The sequence below is a fragment of the Oncorhynchus clarkii genome, chromosome 1 (genome assembly GCF_045791955.1).
Source record: "Oncorhynchus clarkii lewisi isolate Uvic-CL-2024 chromosome 1, UVic_Ocla_1.0, whole genome shotgun sequence".
NCBI classification, from domain to species: Eukaryota; Metazoa; Chordata; class Actinopteri; order Salmoniformes; family Salmonidae; genus Oncorhynchus; species Oncorhynchus clarkii.
In genome coordinates this window covers 18535671-18557983 of record NC_092147.1, presented here as the reverse complement: position 1 = coordinate 18557983, position 22313 = coordinate 18535671, and the positions used below count along the sequence as shown (strand labels likewise).

The 22313-nt window shown below is 39.4% G+C and overlaps 3 protein-coding genes across 6 annotated transcripts; 1 reads left to right on the top strand and 2 right to left on the bottom strand.

The window, feature by feature from the left end:
• Positions 1-40: 40 nt before the first annotated feature.
• On the bottom strand, positions 41-5575 carry LOC139378503 (cystinosin-like). 2 transcript variants are annotated; one of them, XM_071120855.1, is made up of 11 exons: positions 5495-5575; positions 5198-5290; positions 3151-3229; positions 2951-3038; positions 2650-2753; positions 2393-2530; positions 2185-2284; positions 1866-1985; positions 1462-1632; positions 1203-1320; positions 41-612 (listed from the first exon to the last, which is right to left on the bottom strand). In XM_071120855.1, the coding sequence occupies exons 2-11, from the start codon at positions 5256-5258 to the stop codon at positions 470-472; spliced, it is 1122 nt and encodes a 373-aa protein (XP_070976956.1). In that variant the 5' UTR covers positions 5259-5290; positions 5495-5575; the 3' UTR covers positions 41-469. The 2 variants fall into 2 exon arrangements, with proteins under 2 accessions (XP_070976956.1, XP_070976872.1); XM_071120771.1 differs by having other exon boundaries at positions 5380-5555.
• A 4026-nt stretch (positions 5576-9601) lies between these two features.
• On the top strand, positions 9602-13744 carry LOC139378851 (C-C motif chemokine 25-like). 2 transcript variants are annotated; one of them, XM_071121444.1, is made up of 5 exons: positions 9602-9771; positions 10191-10277; positions 11178-11295; positions 11588-11684; positions 11776-13744. In XM_071121444.1, exons 1-4 carry the CDS (start codon positions 9756-9758, stop codon positions 11682-11684), a joined length of 318 nt encoding a protein of 105 aa, XP_070977545.1. In that variant the 5' UTR covers positions 9602-9755; the 3' UTR covers positions 11776-13744. The 2 variants fall into 2 exon arrangements, with proteins under 2 accessions (XP_070977545.1, XP_070977629.1); XM_071121528.1 differs by having other exon boundaries at positions 9629-9743; positions 11776-13249.
• A 1615-nt stretch (positions 13745-15359) lies between these two features.
• LOC139378674 (serine/threonine-protein kinase NIM1-like) lies at positions 15360-22295 on the bottom strand. Of its 2 annotated transcripts, XM_071121193.1 has the most exons (4): positions 21796-22295; positions 18684-18998; positions 17666-17934; positions 15360-17404 (listed from the first exon to the last, which is right to left on the bottom strand). In XM_071121193.1, exons 1-4 carry the CDS (start codon positions 21815-21817, stop codon positions 16649-16651), a joined length of 1362 nt encoding a protein of 453 aa, XP_070977294.1. In that variant the 5' UTR covers positions 21818-22295; the 3' UTR covers positions 15360-16648. The 2 variants fall into 2 exon arrangements, with proteins under 2 accessions (XP_070977294.1, XP_070977212.1); XM_071121111.1 differs by lacking the exon at positions 21796-22295 and having other exon boundaries at positions 18684-19261.
• Between the last annotated feature and the right edge of the window lie 18 nt (positions 22296-22313).

The window sequence follows — 22313 nt, the reverse complement described above, 5'->3', positions numbered from 1 at the left end:
CATAAAATAAGTTTAAGCATAATGAAACATCACACTAATCTTAATTCGTGGAAAACATTTTACTAATTTGACAATAAAGCATGATGTTCTAGTTACATTTCAAAATAGAAATTACCTTTCAATTAAAGAACACATTTCAAAATAAACTATTGTATTGTATAAAATGAACTATTGCTTTGACAGATGTAAAAGTGATAGGCCTATACAGTCAGTTTTTAAAAAGATTACAGAGTCCCTCCCTTAGTGGTATCAAACCATAACTAATCATTTATTCACAAATTATGGAACAAAAAGAAATCCCTATTATCCTAAACAATCATTTGGAGAAAAAAAGTACTTTTTAAGCAAAGGCCCTGTGTTGAAATAGCTTTTCATTCAGTGGCTGTGAACACTGCATAGAATAAATCCCTATAGAAAGTCATTTGGCCCCAGTTTCACTGGCAGAGGTAGAGAGTGAGAGGTTATTAGCCTATTTCTGGTCACCCATAGGCTCGTAATGTGTTTTATGCCGGTATAGACAGTAGTGCTGAATGATGAACACCACATCGAAGAATATGGATAACAAACCAAGTCCAGCCTTTGTGGGGTCGCCAAAGATGAGCTTCCATTCATCTAGGAAACAATAGAAACATTCTATGAAACCCTGACATAAACCATTAAATAATTCAGCATGTGATGTAGTAAGGCAGAAAGTGTGACTGATGGAACTAATCTGAAAAACAACATCAAAATGTATCACTATTTCAATGTACTATTATAACATGTTTAATACCATTATTTAAACCATTTTATTTTTCCCTTTCTTTTATGGTTTTGTTGTTGTTATTCTTTATGTTGATGACTTTTTATCTTATGATTTGTCTGCTCTTCTCCCAGCCACAGGGAAAGAGATGGTGAATTGGTGGGCGGGCTTGTGCTTGTGCGTGGGTGGGCATGAACAGGAAATTCTTCTACATAATTGTGCCACTGTCTCTTATGTTAATGTAAAGGAATAATTGTAAAAAAAAAAAAAATACTAATAATAATTTTAAAAAATTAGGTTAAGAAAAACCCATGGAAGCAATATAAACAATGAATGACTGCAATCGAATACATTTTCAATTGTTGGGACTGTCCTTTGACTGTGGTTTTCACTTTGACTAATTATGTTTTACTGAAGTGTCTGCACATTGGTGATCTATGGTAGGCGTGAGCAGCCTTACTGTTGTTATACGACTGAAGGATCATCTGAATGAGACTGAAGCTGCCTCCTGTGAAGTCCAGCAACACATTGCCAATGCTCCACCCTTCCGTGCTTTGTCTTTGGTAGTTCATGTAGGCCTGAGGACACACACAGACAGTGTATTGATGATAGACAATGTAGTGGTGATCATGAAAAGCAACAATATCTACTGTAACAAATGATAATTGTGTATAAGGTAAAACCATTCAATATGCAGTCAAATATTGTGAAATCCATACCTGTGGGATGTATTTGACGAGGGTGACTCCTAACTTAATGTAGGAGAAATAATAGAGATATTCCAGCCAGGTGATCTTATTGGCCACAGCAACAAAGAGGGTGACAAGGGCAAATGTCCATCCAATCACCAGAAGGCCAATAGCGATCTTGGACAACTTCTGCCCTCCTCTCTTTACCACAGACACACAGGAACACAGTCATTACTTTCACAAGTGTTTACCTGTCAATGTTCATTTGAGGCCTTGACAACAATGCTTTCCTTTCAAAGGATCAGACATACAGTATCTTTCTGACAACAATCAAAACATAAGCTGATCATTATTTGTCCAGCCAACATCTGTCTCCAGCCTATAACCAAAGAGGGACATCTAGGAAGTCATTTCACTAGTCTTCTGTTACTCACCTCGTAGATGGCACACTGACAGATATACACAACTGTCAGCACAACTGCATGGAGACTAAAAAACACATCATTGGCATCCACTGGGTTCACACCGTTTGGATTTTTCTTCACAAACTCTTCCTAAAAAAATATTTTAAATATAACAACTATATGGAGTAAAAACCAAGTCAATAGGTCCATAGAAGACCAAAATATTTGAACAAATCCCTATTGGTGTCAATGCATGAATGACACAGAAATCAGAGTTGTGCGTGTAGATCTCAAATTCGGATTCGTTCTAATTTGTTACACTGTTAGTGAGGGCATGCAGAGCTCTTACCTTCATGTACGGAACCCAGAAGAGGCCTACATTGAAGACACTGTACGCAATGAAGCCTGTCAAGTTGAGTGCCAGGAAATCAAAGTTCAACCCCACCACACTGTCAAATAGACAAAGTCAGAAATCAAATCCAGATGCCCTTTAACTCTAAATCATTTAAGGCTGAGATTAAATTGTTTTTAAAAAATATGACAGTTTGAGGCACTACCTTTTTCTTCTCCAGTTCTCATATACTTGAGGGTAGAATGAGATAGACCATGCAAGGAAGTAAATCCAACCAATTAATTGGTTAATGATATCGATGATGTTGCTTCTAATGACCAAGAAACGGATTCTGGTCTTAAAGCTGGAAAACATAAAAGAGACTTAGATTTTAAACCAACACAATGTACTGTCTGAAATGTGACGTGGGAAATTCTCATAGAGTTGAAATTCACTAAAAGACAGAAACTGAGAACAACTCACCTTGCAATGTCATTGTTGTTACTGTATAAATAGGCAGTCACCTGACCCACATGCTCTGCACGAACCTCAAATGTGCCTAATATGGCGTTTGCAGGCAATTGTACCTGGAAATCAGAAATACAGCACATATAAATAATATATAAAACAGTTATGCCTACAACAGAGTATTGATGTTTTACACACTGTGGCTACTGTAGTTCATTGAAATATGATAGATTTAGATCTCAGATTGCATTAATAATCAATTACATGGTGTTTTGGTCATACTTTTCAGTGAGTTTGAGTGGTATAAAAAGCATACCTGCTGAGGCAGTTGAAGTATCGAGGTAACATTTGCAGAGGAGTCAGTGAAGTTAAAAGAAATAAGTGCGGACACATTAAGAGGAGAGCTGCAAAAATAAATAAAAACACTGCATTATAACATAACACATCACAACAAATAGACATACATAGAATACTGATGCAAACTGGCAATAGATGCCCAGATATAAGAAAGGTTACCTAGGTGTTATGGTGATATTGGCTGAACCTTTGACCTCCAGATTTACAGTGGCTGGAGCAGACAGGGATACACTCCCATCTGTTGAAGGAATATGATATTGCAGTTTTCAGATAGGAATAATCCATTTTGCTAAACAGCCCTAAAACAGTACTTGGGCTTGAGGAGACGATGAATATGACTAGATCTCCCCTGACGACCAGGGTCCTTCAATACTGATGGTGCTTTCAAGACAACTGGGAATTCGTATAAAAAAAAAGGTCAAATCATGACATCAGTGATCTTCAGGTTGGCGCTCTAGAAAGAGGCCCGAGTTCCCGACTTGGAATTCCGAGTTGAATGACTGTTCAAAACGATTTTTCCCACTTCCAAGTTGTCTTGAGGTTGTAGAATTCCAAGTTCCCATTTGTTTTGAATGCGGCAAAAGTCCCATTAACAAGTTTTGCAAACGTCATAATGGTACTCACCAAAATATTGAGTTTCGCAGAACAACTATAGCCATTACTGCCGTTACACACGGTACACACAGTATGCACATCCAAAAAAGGTATACATAAAAATTGTTTTCGACCAAGTGCGCATGCGCTAAATACACCTTCAGCACCTCCAATAAATGCACTCATTACTGCCACTCACAGGCTGGCTGATCCAGCAGCACAGTATCCCGAAAGATCGTTGATTTTATTTAGACCTTTTCCTGATTGCCTAGTGACTTTTACACCTACATACATGTACATATTACCTCGTACCCCTGCATATTGACTCAGTACCGGTACTCTTTTTATAGCCTTGTTATGGTTATTTTATTACCGTTTCCCTTTTGTTATTGGCTCATCTTTTCTTACTTTTTAACCCTGCATTGTTGTTGAAGGGCTCGCAAGTAAGAATTTCACAGTAAAGTTAACAACTGTTGTAAGCTATTTGGCAATCATGAGAATTACAATTTGACTATAACGTTTGCAGAGCTGGTTAATGTGATTTTGAATTGCAAGATCCTGGGCGCCAGAGGAGATGTTGTCCTATTTTTCTTCTTCTCAAGCCAAGATACTGGTTCAGATGGTGCCTTCAAGAAAACTGGGAACTTTGAAAAATACAAGGTCAAATCATTACGTCATTGATCTCCAGGTTGGAGCTGTAGAAAGAAGCCTCATGCCGTGTTCAAAACAACTAGGAACTCGGGGAAAAAAACTAGCTCCGACTGGGAAAAATCTATTTGAACGGTCATACAAATCAGAATTACAAATCGACTTTCCGACTTGAAGATTACTGACGTCATGATTTGACCTTGAGTTAAGTTGTTTTACAGCGCTTACGTCCTGTCGGAACTAGGAAACTCGGAAATGTCCAACTTGCTAATGTAACGGATGTGAAACGGCTAGCTTAGTTAGCGTGGGCGCTAAATAGCGTTTCAATCACGCGGCTTTTGTGGAGCGATGGGTAACGATGCTTCGTGGGTGACTGTTGTTGATGTGTGCAGAGGGTCCCTGGTTCGCGCCCGGGTATGGGCGAGGGGACGGTCTAAACTTATACTGTTACATTGGTGCCGTGACCCGGATTACTGGTTGCTGCGGGGGGAAAAAAAAAGAAAAAAAAAGGAGGAAGGTCAAAAGGGGGGTGAGTGTAACGGATGTGAAACGGCTAGCTTAGTTAGCGTGGGCGCTAAATAGCGTTTCAATCAGTGACGTCACTTGCTCTGAGACCTTGAAGTAGTAGTTCCCCTTGCTCTGCAAGGGCCGCAGCTTTTGTGGAGCGATGGGTAACGATGCTTCGTGGGTGACTGTTGTTGATGTGTGCAGAGGGTCCCTGGTTCGCGCCCGGGTATGGGCGAGGGGACGGTCTAAACTTATACTGTTACACTAACTGGTTGTAGTTATACACCTGCAGCGTTCAACTACATTTCCGAGTTTCCTAGTTCTGATCAACATGCGAACGCAGCATGAGTTCCCGAGTTGGATGACCGATTTTTCCCGATTTCCCAGTTATTTTGAACGCGGCAAGATTACCACATATTAAAATCAGAGCTTGTTGGTTGATCAAGGGCAAACTCACCACATGTAATGACCGTACAGAGTGTTATGACCAAGACTGAAAGAAAGTTATTATCTGCCATCTTCAGGGCACGGGCCTTGCTGAACTCTAAACCTGCGAAAGAGGAACAGATGAGGAGCACTGCTGACCAAATTATCTGCATTAGCTAGGTAACATATGCTGCCATATAAAGTCAGACTTACAACAGCAATGTGCCATATTCATTTGCGGTAAATCAGCTTGCTACATTGCTGCGTCTTAACAATAGTTAGTTCAACCAACTAATCATGAAATCAACAGATTAACGTTATACACTACCGCAGCTGAGTGGTGCTTTGTTTTCCTCTGCTTCCGTTAGCTGGCATAGGTCATATGACTTGGCTCATCTGACTTGTATGACGCGCTGTCTTGGGCGCGTTCAAGACTTTCAATGTTGTGGGATGTTTCTTTAAAAAAATATATACAAATTTGAATCTTTATTTAACTAGGCAAGTCAGTTAATAAGAACACATTCTTCTTTACAATGATGGCCTACACCGGCCAAATCTGGACGACGCTGAGCCAATTGTGCTCCGCCTTTTGGGATTCCCAATCACGGCCGGTTGTGATATAGAGACTTTTTTACTTGTGCCGAGTTCACATTATAGTTGGAACTAGGCCATTGGAAAATGTGCAACTCTCTGAATTGTTGAACACGGCGTTTGTAGCCTATAACTACAACAGTTAGTAAATCGGACATTTAAGAGATTCCTAGTTCCAACTAGCACATTGACTTGGAGCCTCGTGACTCTACTTTGACTTATGACTTGAAAATATCTGGCCAGGTTTTGTCACTCATTTTGTGGCACAGTTGATGTACTAGTCGAAACTAAGGAAACGCCCGACTTGCTAACTGATTGTAGTTATACACGTGCCGCGTTCAAATGCAGACCAGGGCCTTTGATTGGACCAGCAAACTGTAAATCAACACAGGTCAGGTTAGCTTGCGAACAGATTGCTGATTTGCTTCAGAGCAGGCACCCAGAATGAACCCGTTTGCACGGGCATTTGATTTCCATAGGGTGGGGCACGTTTTGGTCACGGGACCTCTTATTTGGTTATATGTGTAAAATAAAACATAAGTGTTGAATGAATTGTATTCGTGGAGTGCATTTGTTATAACTATAAAACAGAAAGCATTGGTCATGAAACCCGGTATAATATTATTTTTATAACGACAATATTTAAATAAATACCCAACCAAGACGCACGGTCAGCAAAATGCATGGTCAAATGACGAAAACATCAGTAGCCTAAACATCATTACAAGAGCCAAGTGTGCTTGATAATAGTGCATTTTTTTGTTTCATTAAGACAGTAGTAAACATATTTCCCCCGTTTTTTCCCACCGACGAGCCATTAGATCGAGTTAGGGAGGAAACTGACGCCTTTGCAGCTTGAATGGATGATGTTTTATTTACGAGACGGTCCACTAGGGACACTAGTAAACTACCAGCTGAATACGTTAATAAAGTCTGACGTAAAACGAGAAACGACGTAAAAGGAGCAATAGCGCCATCTTTCGGCTGGTTGGGCTAATACTAGGCTATGCTATAAGGATATTATTCTAACCTAGGCCTGTCCTCCTCGACCTAACTCGAAGTCATCCTGCTACGAGTCGTGTCTGTCAGGCTAGTCCTCATCAGCCTTCACAGGATGATTATGTGTTTTTTATCCAAGAAATGGACATATAACAAATACATGTATTTTTGTGTACAGCTGTCATGTTTAAAATGTTTAGAATAAACACAAGGTCATTCTTATTTATATGGTCACAACCACGTAAGTGAAAAGTAGCCTATACCGGCTTAATTTTCTAAATATATCTTATCCTGCAGTGAAAGAAGAAACAGAATTTATGCTTCTAAAGTACAGTACATCTTACAGGGAATTCTATCAATCGTGACTGTAAGGCTTTTTTTTTCTTGATTGTGACCCCTTTAGTTTTGTCAAGACGATTTAATATTTTTATTGTAAAAGCGTAACAAGATCACGTTACGTTTTATCTCAACATTTTCAACATAATTTCTTTGGCAGTTTTTTACATAACATTTGGTTTCACAATAAACAGAAACTCATACGCCTCCAGTTACTGCCAGTTTGAGATTGGGTAAAAGAATAATACACCATGTTCCATGCTTTTGCAAACGTTCTTCATAAGACACTGTTGAGTAATATGTCAAATGGAAGTTAATTATTTATGGGTATCTCTTTTCTCTCATTTTACATAATTGTAAATTGCATAACTTTTAAAGTTCCAAGGGCCATTAAGGCATAATGTTTTGGCCAAAGGATGCCAACAACATTATTGGATGACGACATATTTCCTTCCCAGTGTGATGATTGTTTGTTTGATATCTGTCACTACTTTCAAAATATGTAAAGTGTTAACTTTTCAATGGATGCAAATGGATCATAGAATCAAATAGTTGAGGATAAGTAGATATAAAGCCTGGGAGAATTAGATCTTACAAGTATCGAAGTAAGTCACATTTTCAAATTGATTTGAAGATATTTACACTTGTATTATGTTGACTGATACCATCTGGTCTCAATAACACTTTGCCAAATGGGAGGTACAAGTATTTTCCCAACTGCCTAATTGACTTTGGGGATGCTATACAAATCTGATATGTCACATAGTGGCTAGTATAGCAAGAGTTTTCTTTTTACAAGGAAAATGGTCTCAAAACTAAAAGGGTGCAATCATTTAAATTCAGACTGATGGGACAATTACATTTCAGAACATTATGCAAGTCTGTGCAAGTACCTAGCACATTAATCTTCCTAAGCAATGACCAACACAACAAAAAAACTGCCACCCAAGACATCCTAAATATTATTTTCTTGTCTCAGTCCTTATGTATTGTTAAATCAGAGGAGGTGGGCTCATTGTAATGGCTGGAATATAATTAATGGAATGGTATCAAACACATAACACATATGGAAACCACATGTTTGATTCCATTCCATTTATTCTATTCCAGCAATTAAAATTAGCCCGTCCTCTTATAGCTTCAACAATAATGGATGCTACTTTTAACATAATTGCTTGTGTCAAAACCAGGTATTGAATCTTACATAAACTCACAGGCTGATATTCAATCAATTGCAGACAGTCGGTTTCCAGACAGTGGGTTTCCAGACAGTGGGTTTGCAGACAGTGGGATTCCAGACAGTATGTTTGCAGACAGTAGGTTTCCAGACAGTGGGTTTCCAGACAGTATGTTTGCAGACAGTAGGTTTCCAGACATTGGGTTTGCAGACAGTATGTTTGCAGACAGTGGGTTTCCAGACGGTGTTTTCATTGTTGTTATACAAAAGATATTAAGGACTCTGCGTGTGGTCCACATTTTCTTAATTCTAAGGATGTAGTAGATTTTACAGTTAATAAATGACTAAAATAAACTATGTTCCTGTGCACTGATTGCTGGCCTGGCTCCTTGGACATTAGATCCTTCTCCAATAGCAATGAGGGGCCTCAGGGATATGGAAGCCCTCCTGAAAAACATAATAACATAAAAAAATAAAAATTATGGTTGAGTACAGATATTTTGTAGATGTTATCACAGATGCAGCTATATGCTTATGCTTCTAGCTCCAACAGTGCAGTAATACCTAACAATACAAAACAATACACACAAATCCCAAAAATAAAAAGACAGACATCAAGAAATATCAGAACGAGCAATGTCAGAATCCGGAATGTAAATATATACACTGAGTGTACAAACATTAGGAACGCCTTCTTAATATTTACTGGTCTTTTGCCCTCAAAACAGCCTCAATTTGTCGGGGCATGGACTCTACAAGGTGTCGAAAGCATTGCACAAGGATGCTGGCTAGTAATACTGACTAAGGTTCAGGGCAGGTTACTAGACAGAGGCCGGCTAGTGGTGACTATTAAACATTCTGTTGGCCTGGAGATAGAAGCTGTGTATCAGTCTTTTGGTCCCAACTTTGATGCATCTGTACTGTCGTCACCATCTAGATGGTAGTGGGGTGAACAGGCTGTGGCTCGGGTGGCTGAAGTCCTTGATGATCTTCTTGGCCTTCCTGTGAAACTGGGTGCTGTAGATGTCCTGGGAGGGCAGGCAGTGTGCCCCTGGTGAATCATTGCGCTGACCGCACCACCCTCTGGAGAGCCCTACAGTTGCGGACGGTTCAATTACCGTACCAGGCGGTGATACAGCCCGACAGCATGCTCTCAATGGTGCATCTTTAGAAGTTTGTGAGGGTCTTCAACAGTTTGTCACTCATCTTTTCACTGGACTTAAGCCAAGGAAAGCATTGCAGTGGCATTTGATTGTGATGCTCAAATTGTTCAAATTCTACCTCTTCCCAGCAATTGTAAAACATACTGTACTTACTAGTTGTCATGCGAGAGGAGGTGTGGCTGATTAAGATAACAGGGTTGGTGGAGGGGTGAAGAAGGTATCAAATGGCAGCTACTGTATAAAGCAGTAGGGAACTCAACAAGACAGAGAAGACAGGTCATTTCTGCAAGGAGATTTTGTGTTTTGAGAAGGTTATTTGTGACATGTTCTGCTTTGTTGGTAGGCTTGTGTGTTTATATGCTGACCTATTGCTTGTTTATATGCTTGTCTGATTCTTAATTCATATTTAACTAACTTTTAGCCTATGCTGTAAGCATTCTGTACTTTTGCATTTCTAAGTGGTAAAAGAAACAAGTTGATGCAGCTGTTTTAAGAGACAGAGGTTATGGTTCATCTGATGAATGCATGCTAACTTTTATTAGAACATAGTCAGAGCTTCTGCCAAACCCAACATAGCTGCACAAAACAGCTCCACGCATCCAAGTGTTTGAAATCAAGAGGTCCGGATTGGGGTCTGGAAAACAAACATACCAGTATTGTAAATGGGGTGGCCCTGTCAGGAAAACATCCCGCTGACAGTGTGGTGGTATTAAAAAGAGAACGTTTCTCAGGCTTTACATCCTGTCCTGTTCTTACAGTGGACCATAGAAGCAGTGACACCATGAAGTTCCAGGCTCTGTTCTTTCTCCTGCTCCTGGCATGCATGTACCTCAGCATGGCTCAAGGTAGGCACCATTAAATCTACTGTATTGTACATTCTATAGACTAATTATTATGAAGCTTATGTCCCCTGTAATTGATGTAACAGTCTAAAGCCTATTGTTTGTCCTGATTTGTTCTTGTAATGAAGGTATTGTTGAAAAATCAACTGTACTTATAGCCACTCCACATTCTGTACACTAATAACTTGTTGCAGATTGAGGAGTAACCTCTCGTAATGGAGAGCATTATTCTGCACAAAGTCAGTTATTTCAATATAATGTTGTTGTTTTTTTACAAGCTTCAACTGGTCCATACTATGTCAAGAAGAGAAAGATCTGTCGGCTCCAAATATTTTTTTTAGCAGAAAATTTTACACAGACTGATGTTTGTCTCTGTGATCCACTCCTTTCAAAACATTGTTTCAAATCACCTGGCACTAGATTTCACAACCGTTTCAATAGTTATATACATGGCTTATGCTGCACTTACAGGCAGTTCTTATGTTTGAATTATTAGAAATTGTGAATATGAATAGTCCTGGTGATGTCTTCTCTTGCACACATCTGCAATACATTTACTCAAAAAAATATTCTTAGAAAATTATCACACTGTAATATTTCGCAACTTCAACTGCACGTTTCAAACTATGTGTAACTGAAATGTCAATCAGTGGAGGCGCCTGAGGAGAGGACAACTCATTGTAATAGCTGGAATGGAGTAAATGTAATGCCATCAAACCATTTGTTTGATGTATTTGATACCATTCCACTCATTCCGCACCAGCCACTACCACGAGCCTGTCCTCCCCAATTAAAGTGCCACCAACCTCCTGTGATGTTAGTACATTATAATTTATTAAATTGAAATGTAAGCACAAAAGGAGTATAATAGCAACCATTTCCTTTCCCCCTGATTGTTGTCAGGCTCTTATGGGAACTGCTGTCTGAAGCACGTTGCTGGCCTGAAAAAGAACACCAAGAGGAACGTGATGAGCTACAGGATACAGGAAACAGATGGCGACTGCAACATCAAGGCTGTTGTGTGAGTGTGTTAGAACACCTCCTCACCTTCTGTCCCTAAGTCCTCACTCCCCAAACAACAACAAAGCTACACAGTCAGTCTATCATCGGGACACTGGTAAGGTAGAACAAATCCTCCAGTTGCCTGCAATGGATGCCAAGAAGGCTTTTGACAGAGAAATTTGGTATTTTTCTACATATTTTGATTTCCTTTTTTTCTCCTCGTAGAATGTGAATCTAAAAAACAATACTGAGTCTGAGTGTCTAACGGAAAGCAAACACTTTTTATCCCACCACGTGTCTCATATCTGTAGGTTCATGCTGAAGAAACGGAAGACTGTTTGTGCCAATCCCAGCCAGAAGTGGGTACAGAATCTGATGACTGTTGTCGATAAGCAGCAAAGCAACTAGGTACAACTCTCACTCTTAACTAATCCTTTTAGAAATGCTTCTGTGTTTGACAAGTTTACAGTATCTAATTATGGCCTTTTTGTATCGATAGCTTCCTGAGAAAAGAGAATGAGGGGATGTAGTTGAGCTGCTGCTTCGTTGGAGAGTCTTTTAACCAGTGTATGCCAATTTCCATATGTCAAGTGAAATGTGTGGGCAAATATATGACATATCATCCTGTAAGTAGAATGTGAGCTTCATCATTATATTACTCATTATATTATAGTTTGGCTTAATGAGTTTATATCACATGCTTTTGGGAGAATACCTGAGGTTCCATTGTTAAGGTGGCAATCCAGTAGCATAGCAAGACAACTATACTGTATTACTGTATTCACTGTTAGCATTAGATGACTAACCATGAATGGTGCCTGCTAGTAATGAGCCACTTGGCAGCTTAGCATGTGTGTGTGCTGTGCTGCCTCTGCCTATACGCAGACTACATGCTGACTGTAGGGCCCCCGACCACTAAACTTTTATATAAAGCTACAATTTATATTTTGATTTCAATCACTACTATGTCAAAACATTATTTGTATAAGTTCCCATTTGTAATAAAAAATGTATAAAGTACAAAATGTTGAGACATCTCAGAAATATCAATGGATATGTCAATAGGGAATACATCAAACTAATTAAGAATATATATTAATAGAAATACATATTTTCATGATGTCCATAATAACCATCTTCCCCACAGTTGTCTTCATATTCATCCTTTTTAATTGTATGATTCCAAGGCCAGCTCATTACACTCTATCTATACATTAACTCTTTATACTGCACACGTTTCATTTGAAAAAAAGCTTTCACTCCTCTCATTGCCTTCATCATTTACCGACACAGAACTTCAGCTCTCTGAAGCTTATCACTTGTAATGCCACATATCTACCTGAAATGAGATACAGTATGATGGGCAGAGAATCAATCACAGTTTATACATGTTCATTCTTGCTACAGTCACCATTTTAAGGCAAGTGTGATGCCCCAGGAGAAATCTCTATGTATCATCTGTCCCTGCCCTATCTGTCCCTGTCCTATCTGTCCCTGCCCTCAGTGGAGTGTGACAGGAAGGCTCCAATATGCTGCAGAGGACAAGGTTCCCATGACAAGATCTCTGAGACTACACAATGAGACATACATCCAACCTTGTCTAATTGGTTTGCCTCTTTCTTTCCAAGGACACACACAGTATCTCTTTCATCGCTACTAGTGGCCTATTCCTCTTATAAATGTTGATTTAACACTATTGCTATACAGCCATTGAACTACTACAATGAAATTACACTCAAAGATGTTCTATCAGGGTTCAAGAGTAATGTATTCAATCAATCTCAGACATCTGAATGGCTGCTTCTGAACTATAAACCACATACCCAACTTCCAGTGAACAAGGCATAGAACTGTCAATACAATGCAATATGAACATGGACTGTGATCAATGTTCCAGAACACTGACTCCTTTGTATTTGCCAGGAACACTGTGAGACTATAAACTTTCTATAAACTTGTTTTTTTGGCCCATACCTCATATTTCTCAACAGTCTCACTTGAGAGGAAGAGAATAACAAGTGATTCATCTGAAAGTATGCTGTTGCAATTCTAAAAGGAAACAGGTCAACATTTGAATTTGAGCAGATATTCACTAGTGACTCAGTACATAGAAGTTCTTTTTTTTTTTCCAAAGGTGCACGGGGGAATGAAATACTGAGAAAATGATCTATGTGTAAGCAGAGAGAATTAGCTTCTTATTACATTCTTGCTCAAATTATTATCCACTCAACATGTTTTTGCAGACACTGAACTCTCATTCCAATCAGAACTTTTGAGGTAAAGCTGAAATGAATTGGGTAATTGTGAAATTAAGTGTGCACAGTAGACACAAAGTTCCACAAACCTTCAGCACAGGCTTTCAACACTTCATTATGATATTCAGTGGAGTGAACTGTTCAACTGTAGAAATAATCATGTGTCATTCATTGAAAGACAATACATTAAAGTAACAACCACACACACAACAACCTTTGGCATCACTTCAGGTTATTGACTCAGCTAAGACATAAAGCTACCCAGAACAAACAGACCATTCCAAACATCACACTGGATAACGGATGTGATTAGTTACCCCTTATCACCAAAATGCTCCAGTCAGAAACATGATTTATTATTGTCCTATCATTTTAAAGAATTAGCAAAAGGAAAAGAGTCAAAGCAATGTTTCAGACATATTTAGCAATAGCCTAAAACAACTATACATTCAAAGTGAACAAGTCAGGACTCCACTTAGGCACTAGCTTGGAGATAATTTGATAGTTTGTCTCTCCATCATTTTGTACTCACATGCTTGTCTTAAAACCTCTATAGGATCGGTGTGTCCCCCGCGTGACGGGTTGAGCTAACATAGGCTAATGTGATTAGCATGAGGTTGTAAGTAACAAGAACACTTCCCAGGACATAGACATATCTGATATTGGCAGAAAGCTTAAATTCTTGTTAATCTAACTGCACTGTCCAATTTACAGTAGCTATTACAGTGAAATAATAGCATGCTATTGTTTGAGGAGAGTGCACAGTTATGAACTTGAAAATGTATTAATAAACCAATTAGGTACATTTGGGCAGTCTTGATACATTTTTAAAAGAAATGCAATGGTTCATTGCGTCAGTCTAAAACTTTGCAAATACACTGCTGTCATCTAGTGGCCAAAATCTAAATTCTGCCTGGGCTGGAATAATACATTATGGCCTTTATCTTGCATTACAAAGATGATGGTTACATTTTTTTACAAAAAAACACGTTTTTTTCTTAGAATTATCTTTTACCAGATCTAATGTGTTATATTCTCCTACATTAATTTAACATTTCCACAAACTTCAAAGTATTTCCTTTCAAATGGTATCAAGCATATGTATATCCTTGCTTCAGGTCCTGAGCTACAGGCAGTTAGATTTGGGTATGTGATTTTAAGCAAAAATTTCAACACATTTTTTTTTTTAAAGGTGCGGATCCTTATTGACAAAGGCATGACTGGGGTTCATCTCATTATTGCAAAATATATTGCCCTGCCAGACTGCCAATCAATGGAGAGGAACAGAACAGGTACATGTACAAACTGTAAGAACCTGGCACACAATAATGAGAGAAAAGGTAAAGTGCTGACAGGTTTTATCACTGCTTGGATCATAGAGGTGGTAATAGCTTCAGGGGAAATGTATGTTGAGTAAGATGGGAGGGCAGTTAGAGAAACTGCTAATGTTTATACAATCCAACCGTCCTGATTTTTATGAGAGCGTAGGTTGCGTTATGAGTGACCTCATAAGAACCTGCAAAACCTCTAAAAAGGCTTTGGAAGTTTTATACTTTTATTGACTTTGACTGATAATAGAACAACATACTCTCTAGTATCTATTTTCTGTAAGATGTTGAGGTTCTGTGATGTCCATGATGTAAAAAAATGAACAAATATGTGCTTCAAGTACACAGATGATATTCAAATGCTGCTCAGATTTCCACTTAGGGGATACTCACAATATAAACTTGTCATTCTTCCCTAAAGACCTTTCCACTGTTACTAGCACCAGGGATGCCCCCTGAACTCACAAGAGGTGATTGATTATTATAATTTTTTTAATGAATTTGTCTTGATATGTATGTTTTATTTATTTTTAATTATTTAAATGGTATAGCAATACACAATGCAATATTATTATTTTTTTACTCATCTCAGACATATATTCAAATGACATTTCTCTTGAGCATTAATGGGCACATCCAATGGCAAATAATATTTATTAACATTTTATAAATACTTTACTGATATACTTAATCCACATAAAGTATATCAGTAAAGCATTTATAAAATGACCGTACAAAAATATCTACATAAGCAATGTGTTACTGCATTTTAATTACATTATATCATAATAAAGATATTAATCTTCAGACAAAACATTGCACTTCCAAGCCACTGAATAGCCTAAATAAAGAACTGTGCACAAAACATCTATGTTTTACACATTTTTCAATGTACTTGTGAATAGAGCTTGTGAATTTACCTAAAGATTATATTTGTTATATTTACATTAATGTTGAAGGCATACAAGTCTTTGAGGATAAACCTAAGTATTGTAATCCAAATATCAGAGCATTGGCCAGTGCTTCGTGCCTGACTCCCTTACAATTGCTATCTGAACAAAGCACTTTTCCTGTATCACAGCTAAGACAAATTAGCCACGTCCTTCCACGAGCACGACCCCAGTTATATTTTGACGAAGCACAGGACAAAGTAGGCTTGGAAGATGCTGATAGTATTATTAATCCTTTGTCTCTCGCTGTAAGCCAATTGTACAAAACATAGACCTATTGAGTGATGTAACATCGCAACAAGCTGAAGCTGAAGTCAATTACTGTAGCCTTGTTAGTACATAAAGCTGCAATATAATTAATGTACTTTACAGTACAACCCTGACATCTTAACCTTTTCACCATTGTATCTTTCTGTCACAGATTTCTTAGGAGTACTGAAATGTAATGATTAATGTGAGCACAAGATGGTGCTATTTATCTATCTATCATCTGTACTGCGATGAATATGCGACAACAAATCCGTGAGTGTAGTGTGTGTATGTGTGTGTGCGTTTGTGGTGTGTGTTTGTCTTGTGATTCTCTTCTGGTGGAGCCTGGCTATACAGGAGGCCAGACTCTGTAGCATTATTTCTCAACCTCCATGGAGGTCCATGGAGCAGCACTGGTTCCTGAGATGTTGCTGACAGGTCCCTCAGATAGTTCATAGTTATGCGAGAACTTCACTTCTGAAGTGTTCAATTTCATTATAAGTGGCCCACCAAAATTGTTTGTTTTAATCCAAAGAGAAGATCCATAATTTTCCAGTCCCTGGTTCAAAAACTGTTGCAAAATCCCTGGTCTATAGGATAACACAGACACTGGTAGGGTTGTGCTTGTCCATAACAGCAGTGGTCGTCCTGCCGTTCTTACTGCCAAAGTCCTCAGGGTAAAGGGCTGCGTATCCCACTGCCTCCACAGACCTCCTCTTCTGGACACGGTGGAGGAGGATACGGTACGTCCCCGTCAGGGGGCTGCGATTGTCTGTATAGGTGTTGTTCTGCAGGTGGACTCCCTTGATGCCCAGATCAGACAGGGCCGACTTCACCTCCTGCTCCTCCACACACAGGACCTGGGAGGTTTCAGCCAGGTGAAAGGGTGTCTGGGGCAGCGGGGCGTACGCCCGAGGGTACTCAATGCTCTTCAGCCACGTGCTGGTCATTATCAGGGAGATGGGGTCACGGTCAGCGGGCACGGACCTCAGCATGCCCTTTATGACCAGTTGGCAGGGGTTGGGTACATAGTCAGGGAAGGCGTAGGCTCCCTGCATGATACAGCGCTTCAAACGACCAAGGTTGTCGGCGTGGAAAGGCATGGTGGCGGTGACCATGAAGTAGAGCAGGATTCCCAAGGCCCAGATGTCCACGTAACGACCCACGTAGCCTTTGTCTTTGAAGAGCTCTGGAGCGGCGTAGGGTGGGGAGCCACAGAACGTGGTGAGGACTTCAGATGGAGCACTCACGATACTGAAGCCAAGGTCTCCCACCTTGATGCAGTAGCTGGTGGTGTAAAAGATGTTCTCTGCTTTCAGGTCTCGGTGGACGATGTTGTTGTCATGCTGAAATTATAACAAAAAGGGGTAGGGTGGGGGTACGTTAGTTGGATGTTGCTACAAAATTACGATGTGCTCCCTGAATCAATCAAGCAAGAATAGCCTACAATAATTGGATACATTCTGGCAAATCCTAGCCATAGACAATGCATGATTTATGCAAAAGTTATGCATCCAATCCTCAAGTTAGGAAGCTGCCTTAATCACAGAGTGGAATTGACATCTGTGCCCGTCTACTGTTCAATGCTTTGACTGACTATAGCTCACCATGTGTTTGATGGCAGAGATGATCTGGGCAAAGATGAGCTTGGTCTCCAGGTCAGACAGACGCCCCCGGTTGGTGATACGTGAGTAGAGGTCTCCTCCACTACCATACTCCATCACCAGGTACAGACGCTTGGTGGTCTCAATCACCTCATAGAGACGAACAATGTTAGGGTGGGACAGCTTCTCCATACAGCTGATCTCTGTGGCAAACAGGGACTGAGACTTCTTGTCCAGCCGAAGCTTATCCAAAATCTTGATTGCGACCCTCTCTGAGGGAGGGAGTGAGAGAGAGAAAGACCCAGAGAGAGAAGGGGGGGAGAGGGAGAAACCAATACAGAAATGATAGGATAGAAGGAAGGGTGATGAGACAGGGCAACTGGTGTAATTTAATTTGAAGCTTCACCAAATTATATAACGTCCAGTGAAACATGTGCCTGAGAGGAGAATGTGAGGGTAAATTAAGACCTCTCCTTTTCCCCACCCCCCATCTCGCCATCTCTCCTGTGTTATTTCCCTGCAGGGATCTCTAACTGCCCGCTACAGAAATGAAACAGAGCTGTATAAAGCATGAATTCACCACAGGGGGTGAGGGGGGATCTGAGGCGATCAGGAGGTGCTTAGTTCAGGTGACCACCCCTTGTCCTCTGGCATCAGTATTCACCCTGTTATAATACCCCCCTGGAGACAGAGTCTGTGTGGCAGGCAGGGGAGGATAGAGACAGGGTCAGCTCAGATGGAACCAGTCAGTAGGAATGTGTTAGAGAGCTATATCTTCATACTGCCAGGTCCCAACCATTGAGTAGAAACTGTAATGTCCATTTTGTTACATTTTCCAAAGTGGCATCAGTTGGTGTACTGAATGGAACACATGATTATATCATTGGAGACGAGGTACAGTGTATTGCTCAACTCTCACTCTGGTTACTGTACCAGTCAGGCTTTACTAGATTAATGAATTAACCAATTAATAATTTAACCAACTACTAAAAAGATGACAAACAAATAAATCCCTCCTTACCTTTAGTCAGGGCATGGATACCCAATCTAACGTGGGAGAAGTTCCCACAACCTATTTCCCCCCTGAGCTCGTAGAAGGAGATCCTCCGGCCCAGTATGAGGTCGTTGACTACCCTCTGGTCATGGTTCATGTCATAAAGCACCCTCTCAAATGGTGTCTGCCTCATCCTCTGTTCTGGGGTCAGTTCTGGTATAATAGGACGGGTTGAAAGGACTTTCTGTGTTTTGTCCAATGGCGTTACACTCGTCTCACTTGGCTTGGCTTTCTTATCCTCCTTGTCCTTGCGTTTCGGCCATGCTAGTCTGGATTTGAGTCCTAAAAGGCACAAAGGAAAAAAATGAATTACAGGTGAGATTTTAATTTGGGTGAGGTTCCCTGTGTTCAATGGCAGGGATTCCGATTTGGGACTATTGTGTGTAGATGTTCTATGGCCTCGCCAGTTAGCTCTATTCACATAAAATAACATCACACAACTTCTTAAATATCCTACCGCTCCCTTCTATCATGCATTGATACAAATTACTTACCTGTCTTTCTTATTCCTGTTAGCTCCTATTGGATAAAATGGATAATTGAGCATTGATACAAAGAAGCATTAATTCAAACTGTCACATATTATAACTCTCTCTATCTGGCATTCTTTGTTAGAGGCTTGGGGCACAGCTCTGCTGATGCACTGACTGGCCTTAAGGATTCATAATAGCCGTCAATATTTATTTTAGGTCATCGTTAAAAAAGGTGATTTAATTGCAGACGTGGAGCTCCACCATTACCTCTGGGTAAATGTGCAGTCTGCAGGACAGTCATAATGAGATTGGCTCACACTAATCTCCCATGCAGGAGACTCCTGTTGACTTGAACGGAATGTCCGGCCAGCTAAATAATCATCTTAACAGCTTTAAGTGACATTGACTATTCTTACTAGTGCATATTGGAGACAGCGACACTTGGAAATAGCACAGCAGTATTGACTCTAAGAACTCCCCATGGTCAAATATATGGATCTGTTTAGTTTTTTTTATCCCAGCGAAACAAATCATTCAGTCCCTCAGATACAGTTAATCAATCAATAATGAACCATTTACAAATCGAAAGGAAAACTACATAAAGAGCAATGCATTTAACAATGGAAATAAGTCCCATACTTTATTGTGTTATCCTCAAGGATTTTACTCATGTGCATGTATGGCTTTTCAAGTTTTATGTGTGCTTATTTTCTTAAATGGTTGTATTAATAAACTAAACTGTCTAGTAAGAGGAGAAAAGGCAGTGATTGGCATGTGTGCATACTGCTGATTACAATATATGGCACATCAAGCACTATCCCCTAAATTATATGTGGCCTTGTACTTGAACTGAAGATCATCAGCTCCAAGCATAAAAAGTGTTGGGGATTGACCTTACACACAGCATCACTACATTATTTATTTTGTGGGCACAGATAAGGTCAGGTTGGGTCATGGAGATATATGACAGTGAGGTCAGAACCAACATCTATAATAGTTGGTAGGATTGGCCAATGAGGCCTTGGTTTAATGAGGTCAGAGCAGAGAATGTAATTTTGGGCCTGGGCAGGCCATTATAGCGTTATACAAAATCGTATGTACAGTATAACTGTATTGTGCATTCCTACACTGCTTTGAGAAATAAACTGAATCAAAAGTAATAATTGGGCATTGAAGCACTTTTTTTTAACAATGTTAAATCCATGATATCCCTAGACATTGCTCTTGTAAAGAGTATGAATACGTGAATTAAATGCAAAAAATAGGATGGGACTGAATGCCATGGTTCTGTAATGTAGCCTACAGTATGAACCAATGTAGCCTTCAAATAATAGACTGGAAAATACTATTAAAGTCATGACGCCCCAAGACAACAGGTGCATCAGGCTTTTTTTATTTTTATTTAACTAGAGAAGTCAGGCTTAAAGGAAATGTTCACCCAAATTACTGAATTACATATTGGTTTCCTTACCCTGTAATACGTGCTGATATTGGTAGGCCAACATGAAAAGGAAACAAAACCAAAACATGGATTGCTGTCATACCTTGTCTATAGACTGCTTACACGGTAAGGAAACCAATGTGTCATTTTGTAATTTGGGTGAACTATCCCTTTATGAGCACAGAACCATTTTAAAAGTGATATATACTTATACATTTAGCTTTAGCTCATCTCTATATATTTGTCATCTCAATCTGGTTTATATTTAATGGATGCTGACACATCAAAGATGTTGCTCTCCCCTTCGGAAACACTCCTAATGCAGGTCAGGATTAGACAGAGCTCAGTTTAGGATGTTAGTTCTGTTCTGAAAATACAACTGAAGACGCAATAGATAACACTCAGTATAGGGAGAGCACAAGACGTTGAAAATATTTATTTTTGGTTTAAAAGACGTTGAAAAGACGTCTTTCAAACAATTTTGCTCACTGGTACAGTACTGTACTCTCTCGCTGTGCTACCTGAAGCTATCTGGTTGAACTGTTACACAACACAATGATCAGTTACAACTGGATCGGTGCCCCTGAACTTTATGTGATAATATATCCTGATGCAATGCAATTCCTTATAGTTTCTCTGTAACCTGTAATGTTTTTAAACATACACTAATATCAAATGCATGCCATTATTTTTGCCAAGCTGTCTGTTTTGTGCTTGCAGTTGCCTTATACAGTACATTGATTCAGAAATTAATGTAATAACAGGAGTTCCCAGCTAAAAAGCAATGAGGTTTGCACAGAATTCCAATTTAAAACCACCATTTGGATGAATTTGTTTGATTCTATTCTACTATTGCAGTAACATACACCATTTCAAAACGCCTATAGAAATGGCAAGACATATTGTTTTGGGGCATAATAAATTACTGTTTTTGTCTTATTGATCAGATAGAAAATGTTATGTATTTTATCTAAATTTGTTGGGACCAAATTAAAGGCCTAATTAAGTAGACTACATGCAATTAGACTAGATGTTAACCCATATTTTCGTAATGAACACATCTGCATCTAAAATAAACAAAATAGCCAAAAAGTTATTTATATGCACTTTATATGCTCTTTCGCCTATAACTGACTACTCACAAAATAATAGTTTTAAGTGTTACCTGGTAGTTGCGGATCCCTCATCCTTCAAGTCCAGCAGTAGAAATGATACAGTGTGTGTGAATGGAGTGGCTCACCATCACTAAACCTCAGGGCATCACCCTGCCAATCCTATTATCACCGTGTATTAATATCCATTAGAGACTGATATAGACAAGGCAGCACTAAATCTCTGGACACGCAGCTGGAGCACTTTTCTATATCACGTGAATCTAATGTAATGATAAACATGGAACATTTTATTGGAAGGTAGGCCAATCAAATTCAATATTTATGACAGGTCTAGCTACAAACAATTAATACTTGCTCACATTTCTACAGCAATAGAGAAGTGGAGATGGCAATTGATTGTAACAGATATGATAGAGTTCTTAATTAGTGTCATGATCTGCCATGTTTTCTATTCAGCATCGTGGGCGTTCTGTAGTCAATGTTTCACAACGTTTAGGAGCGCTGAGGAGTTGTGAACACTTTGTTTGGCTTCTGTTCGAGACAATCGTCGCCTCATGAAGTCGGCCAT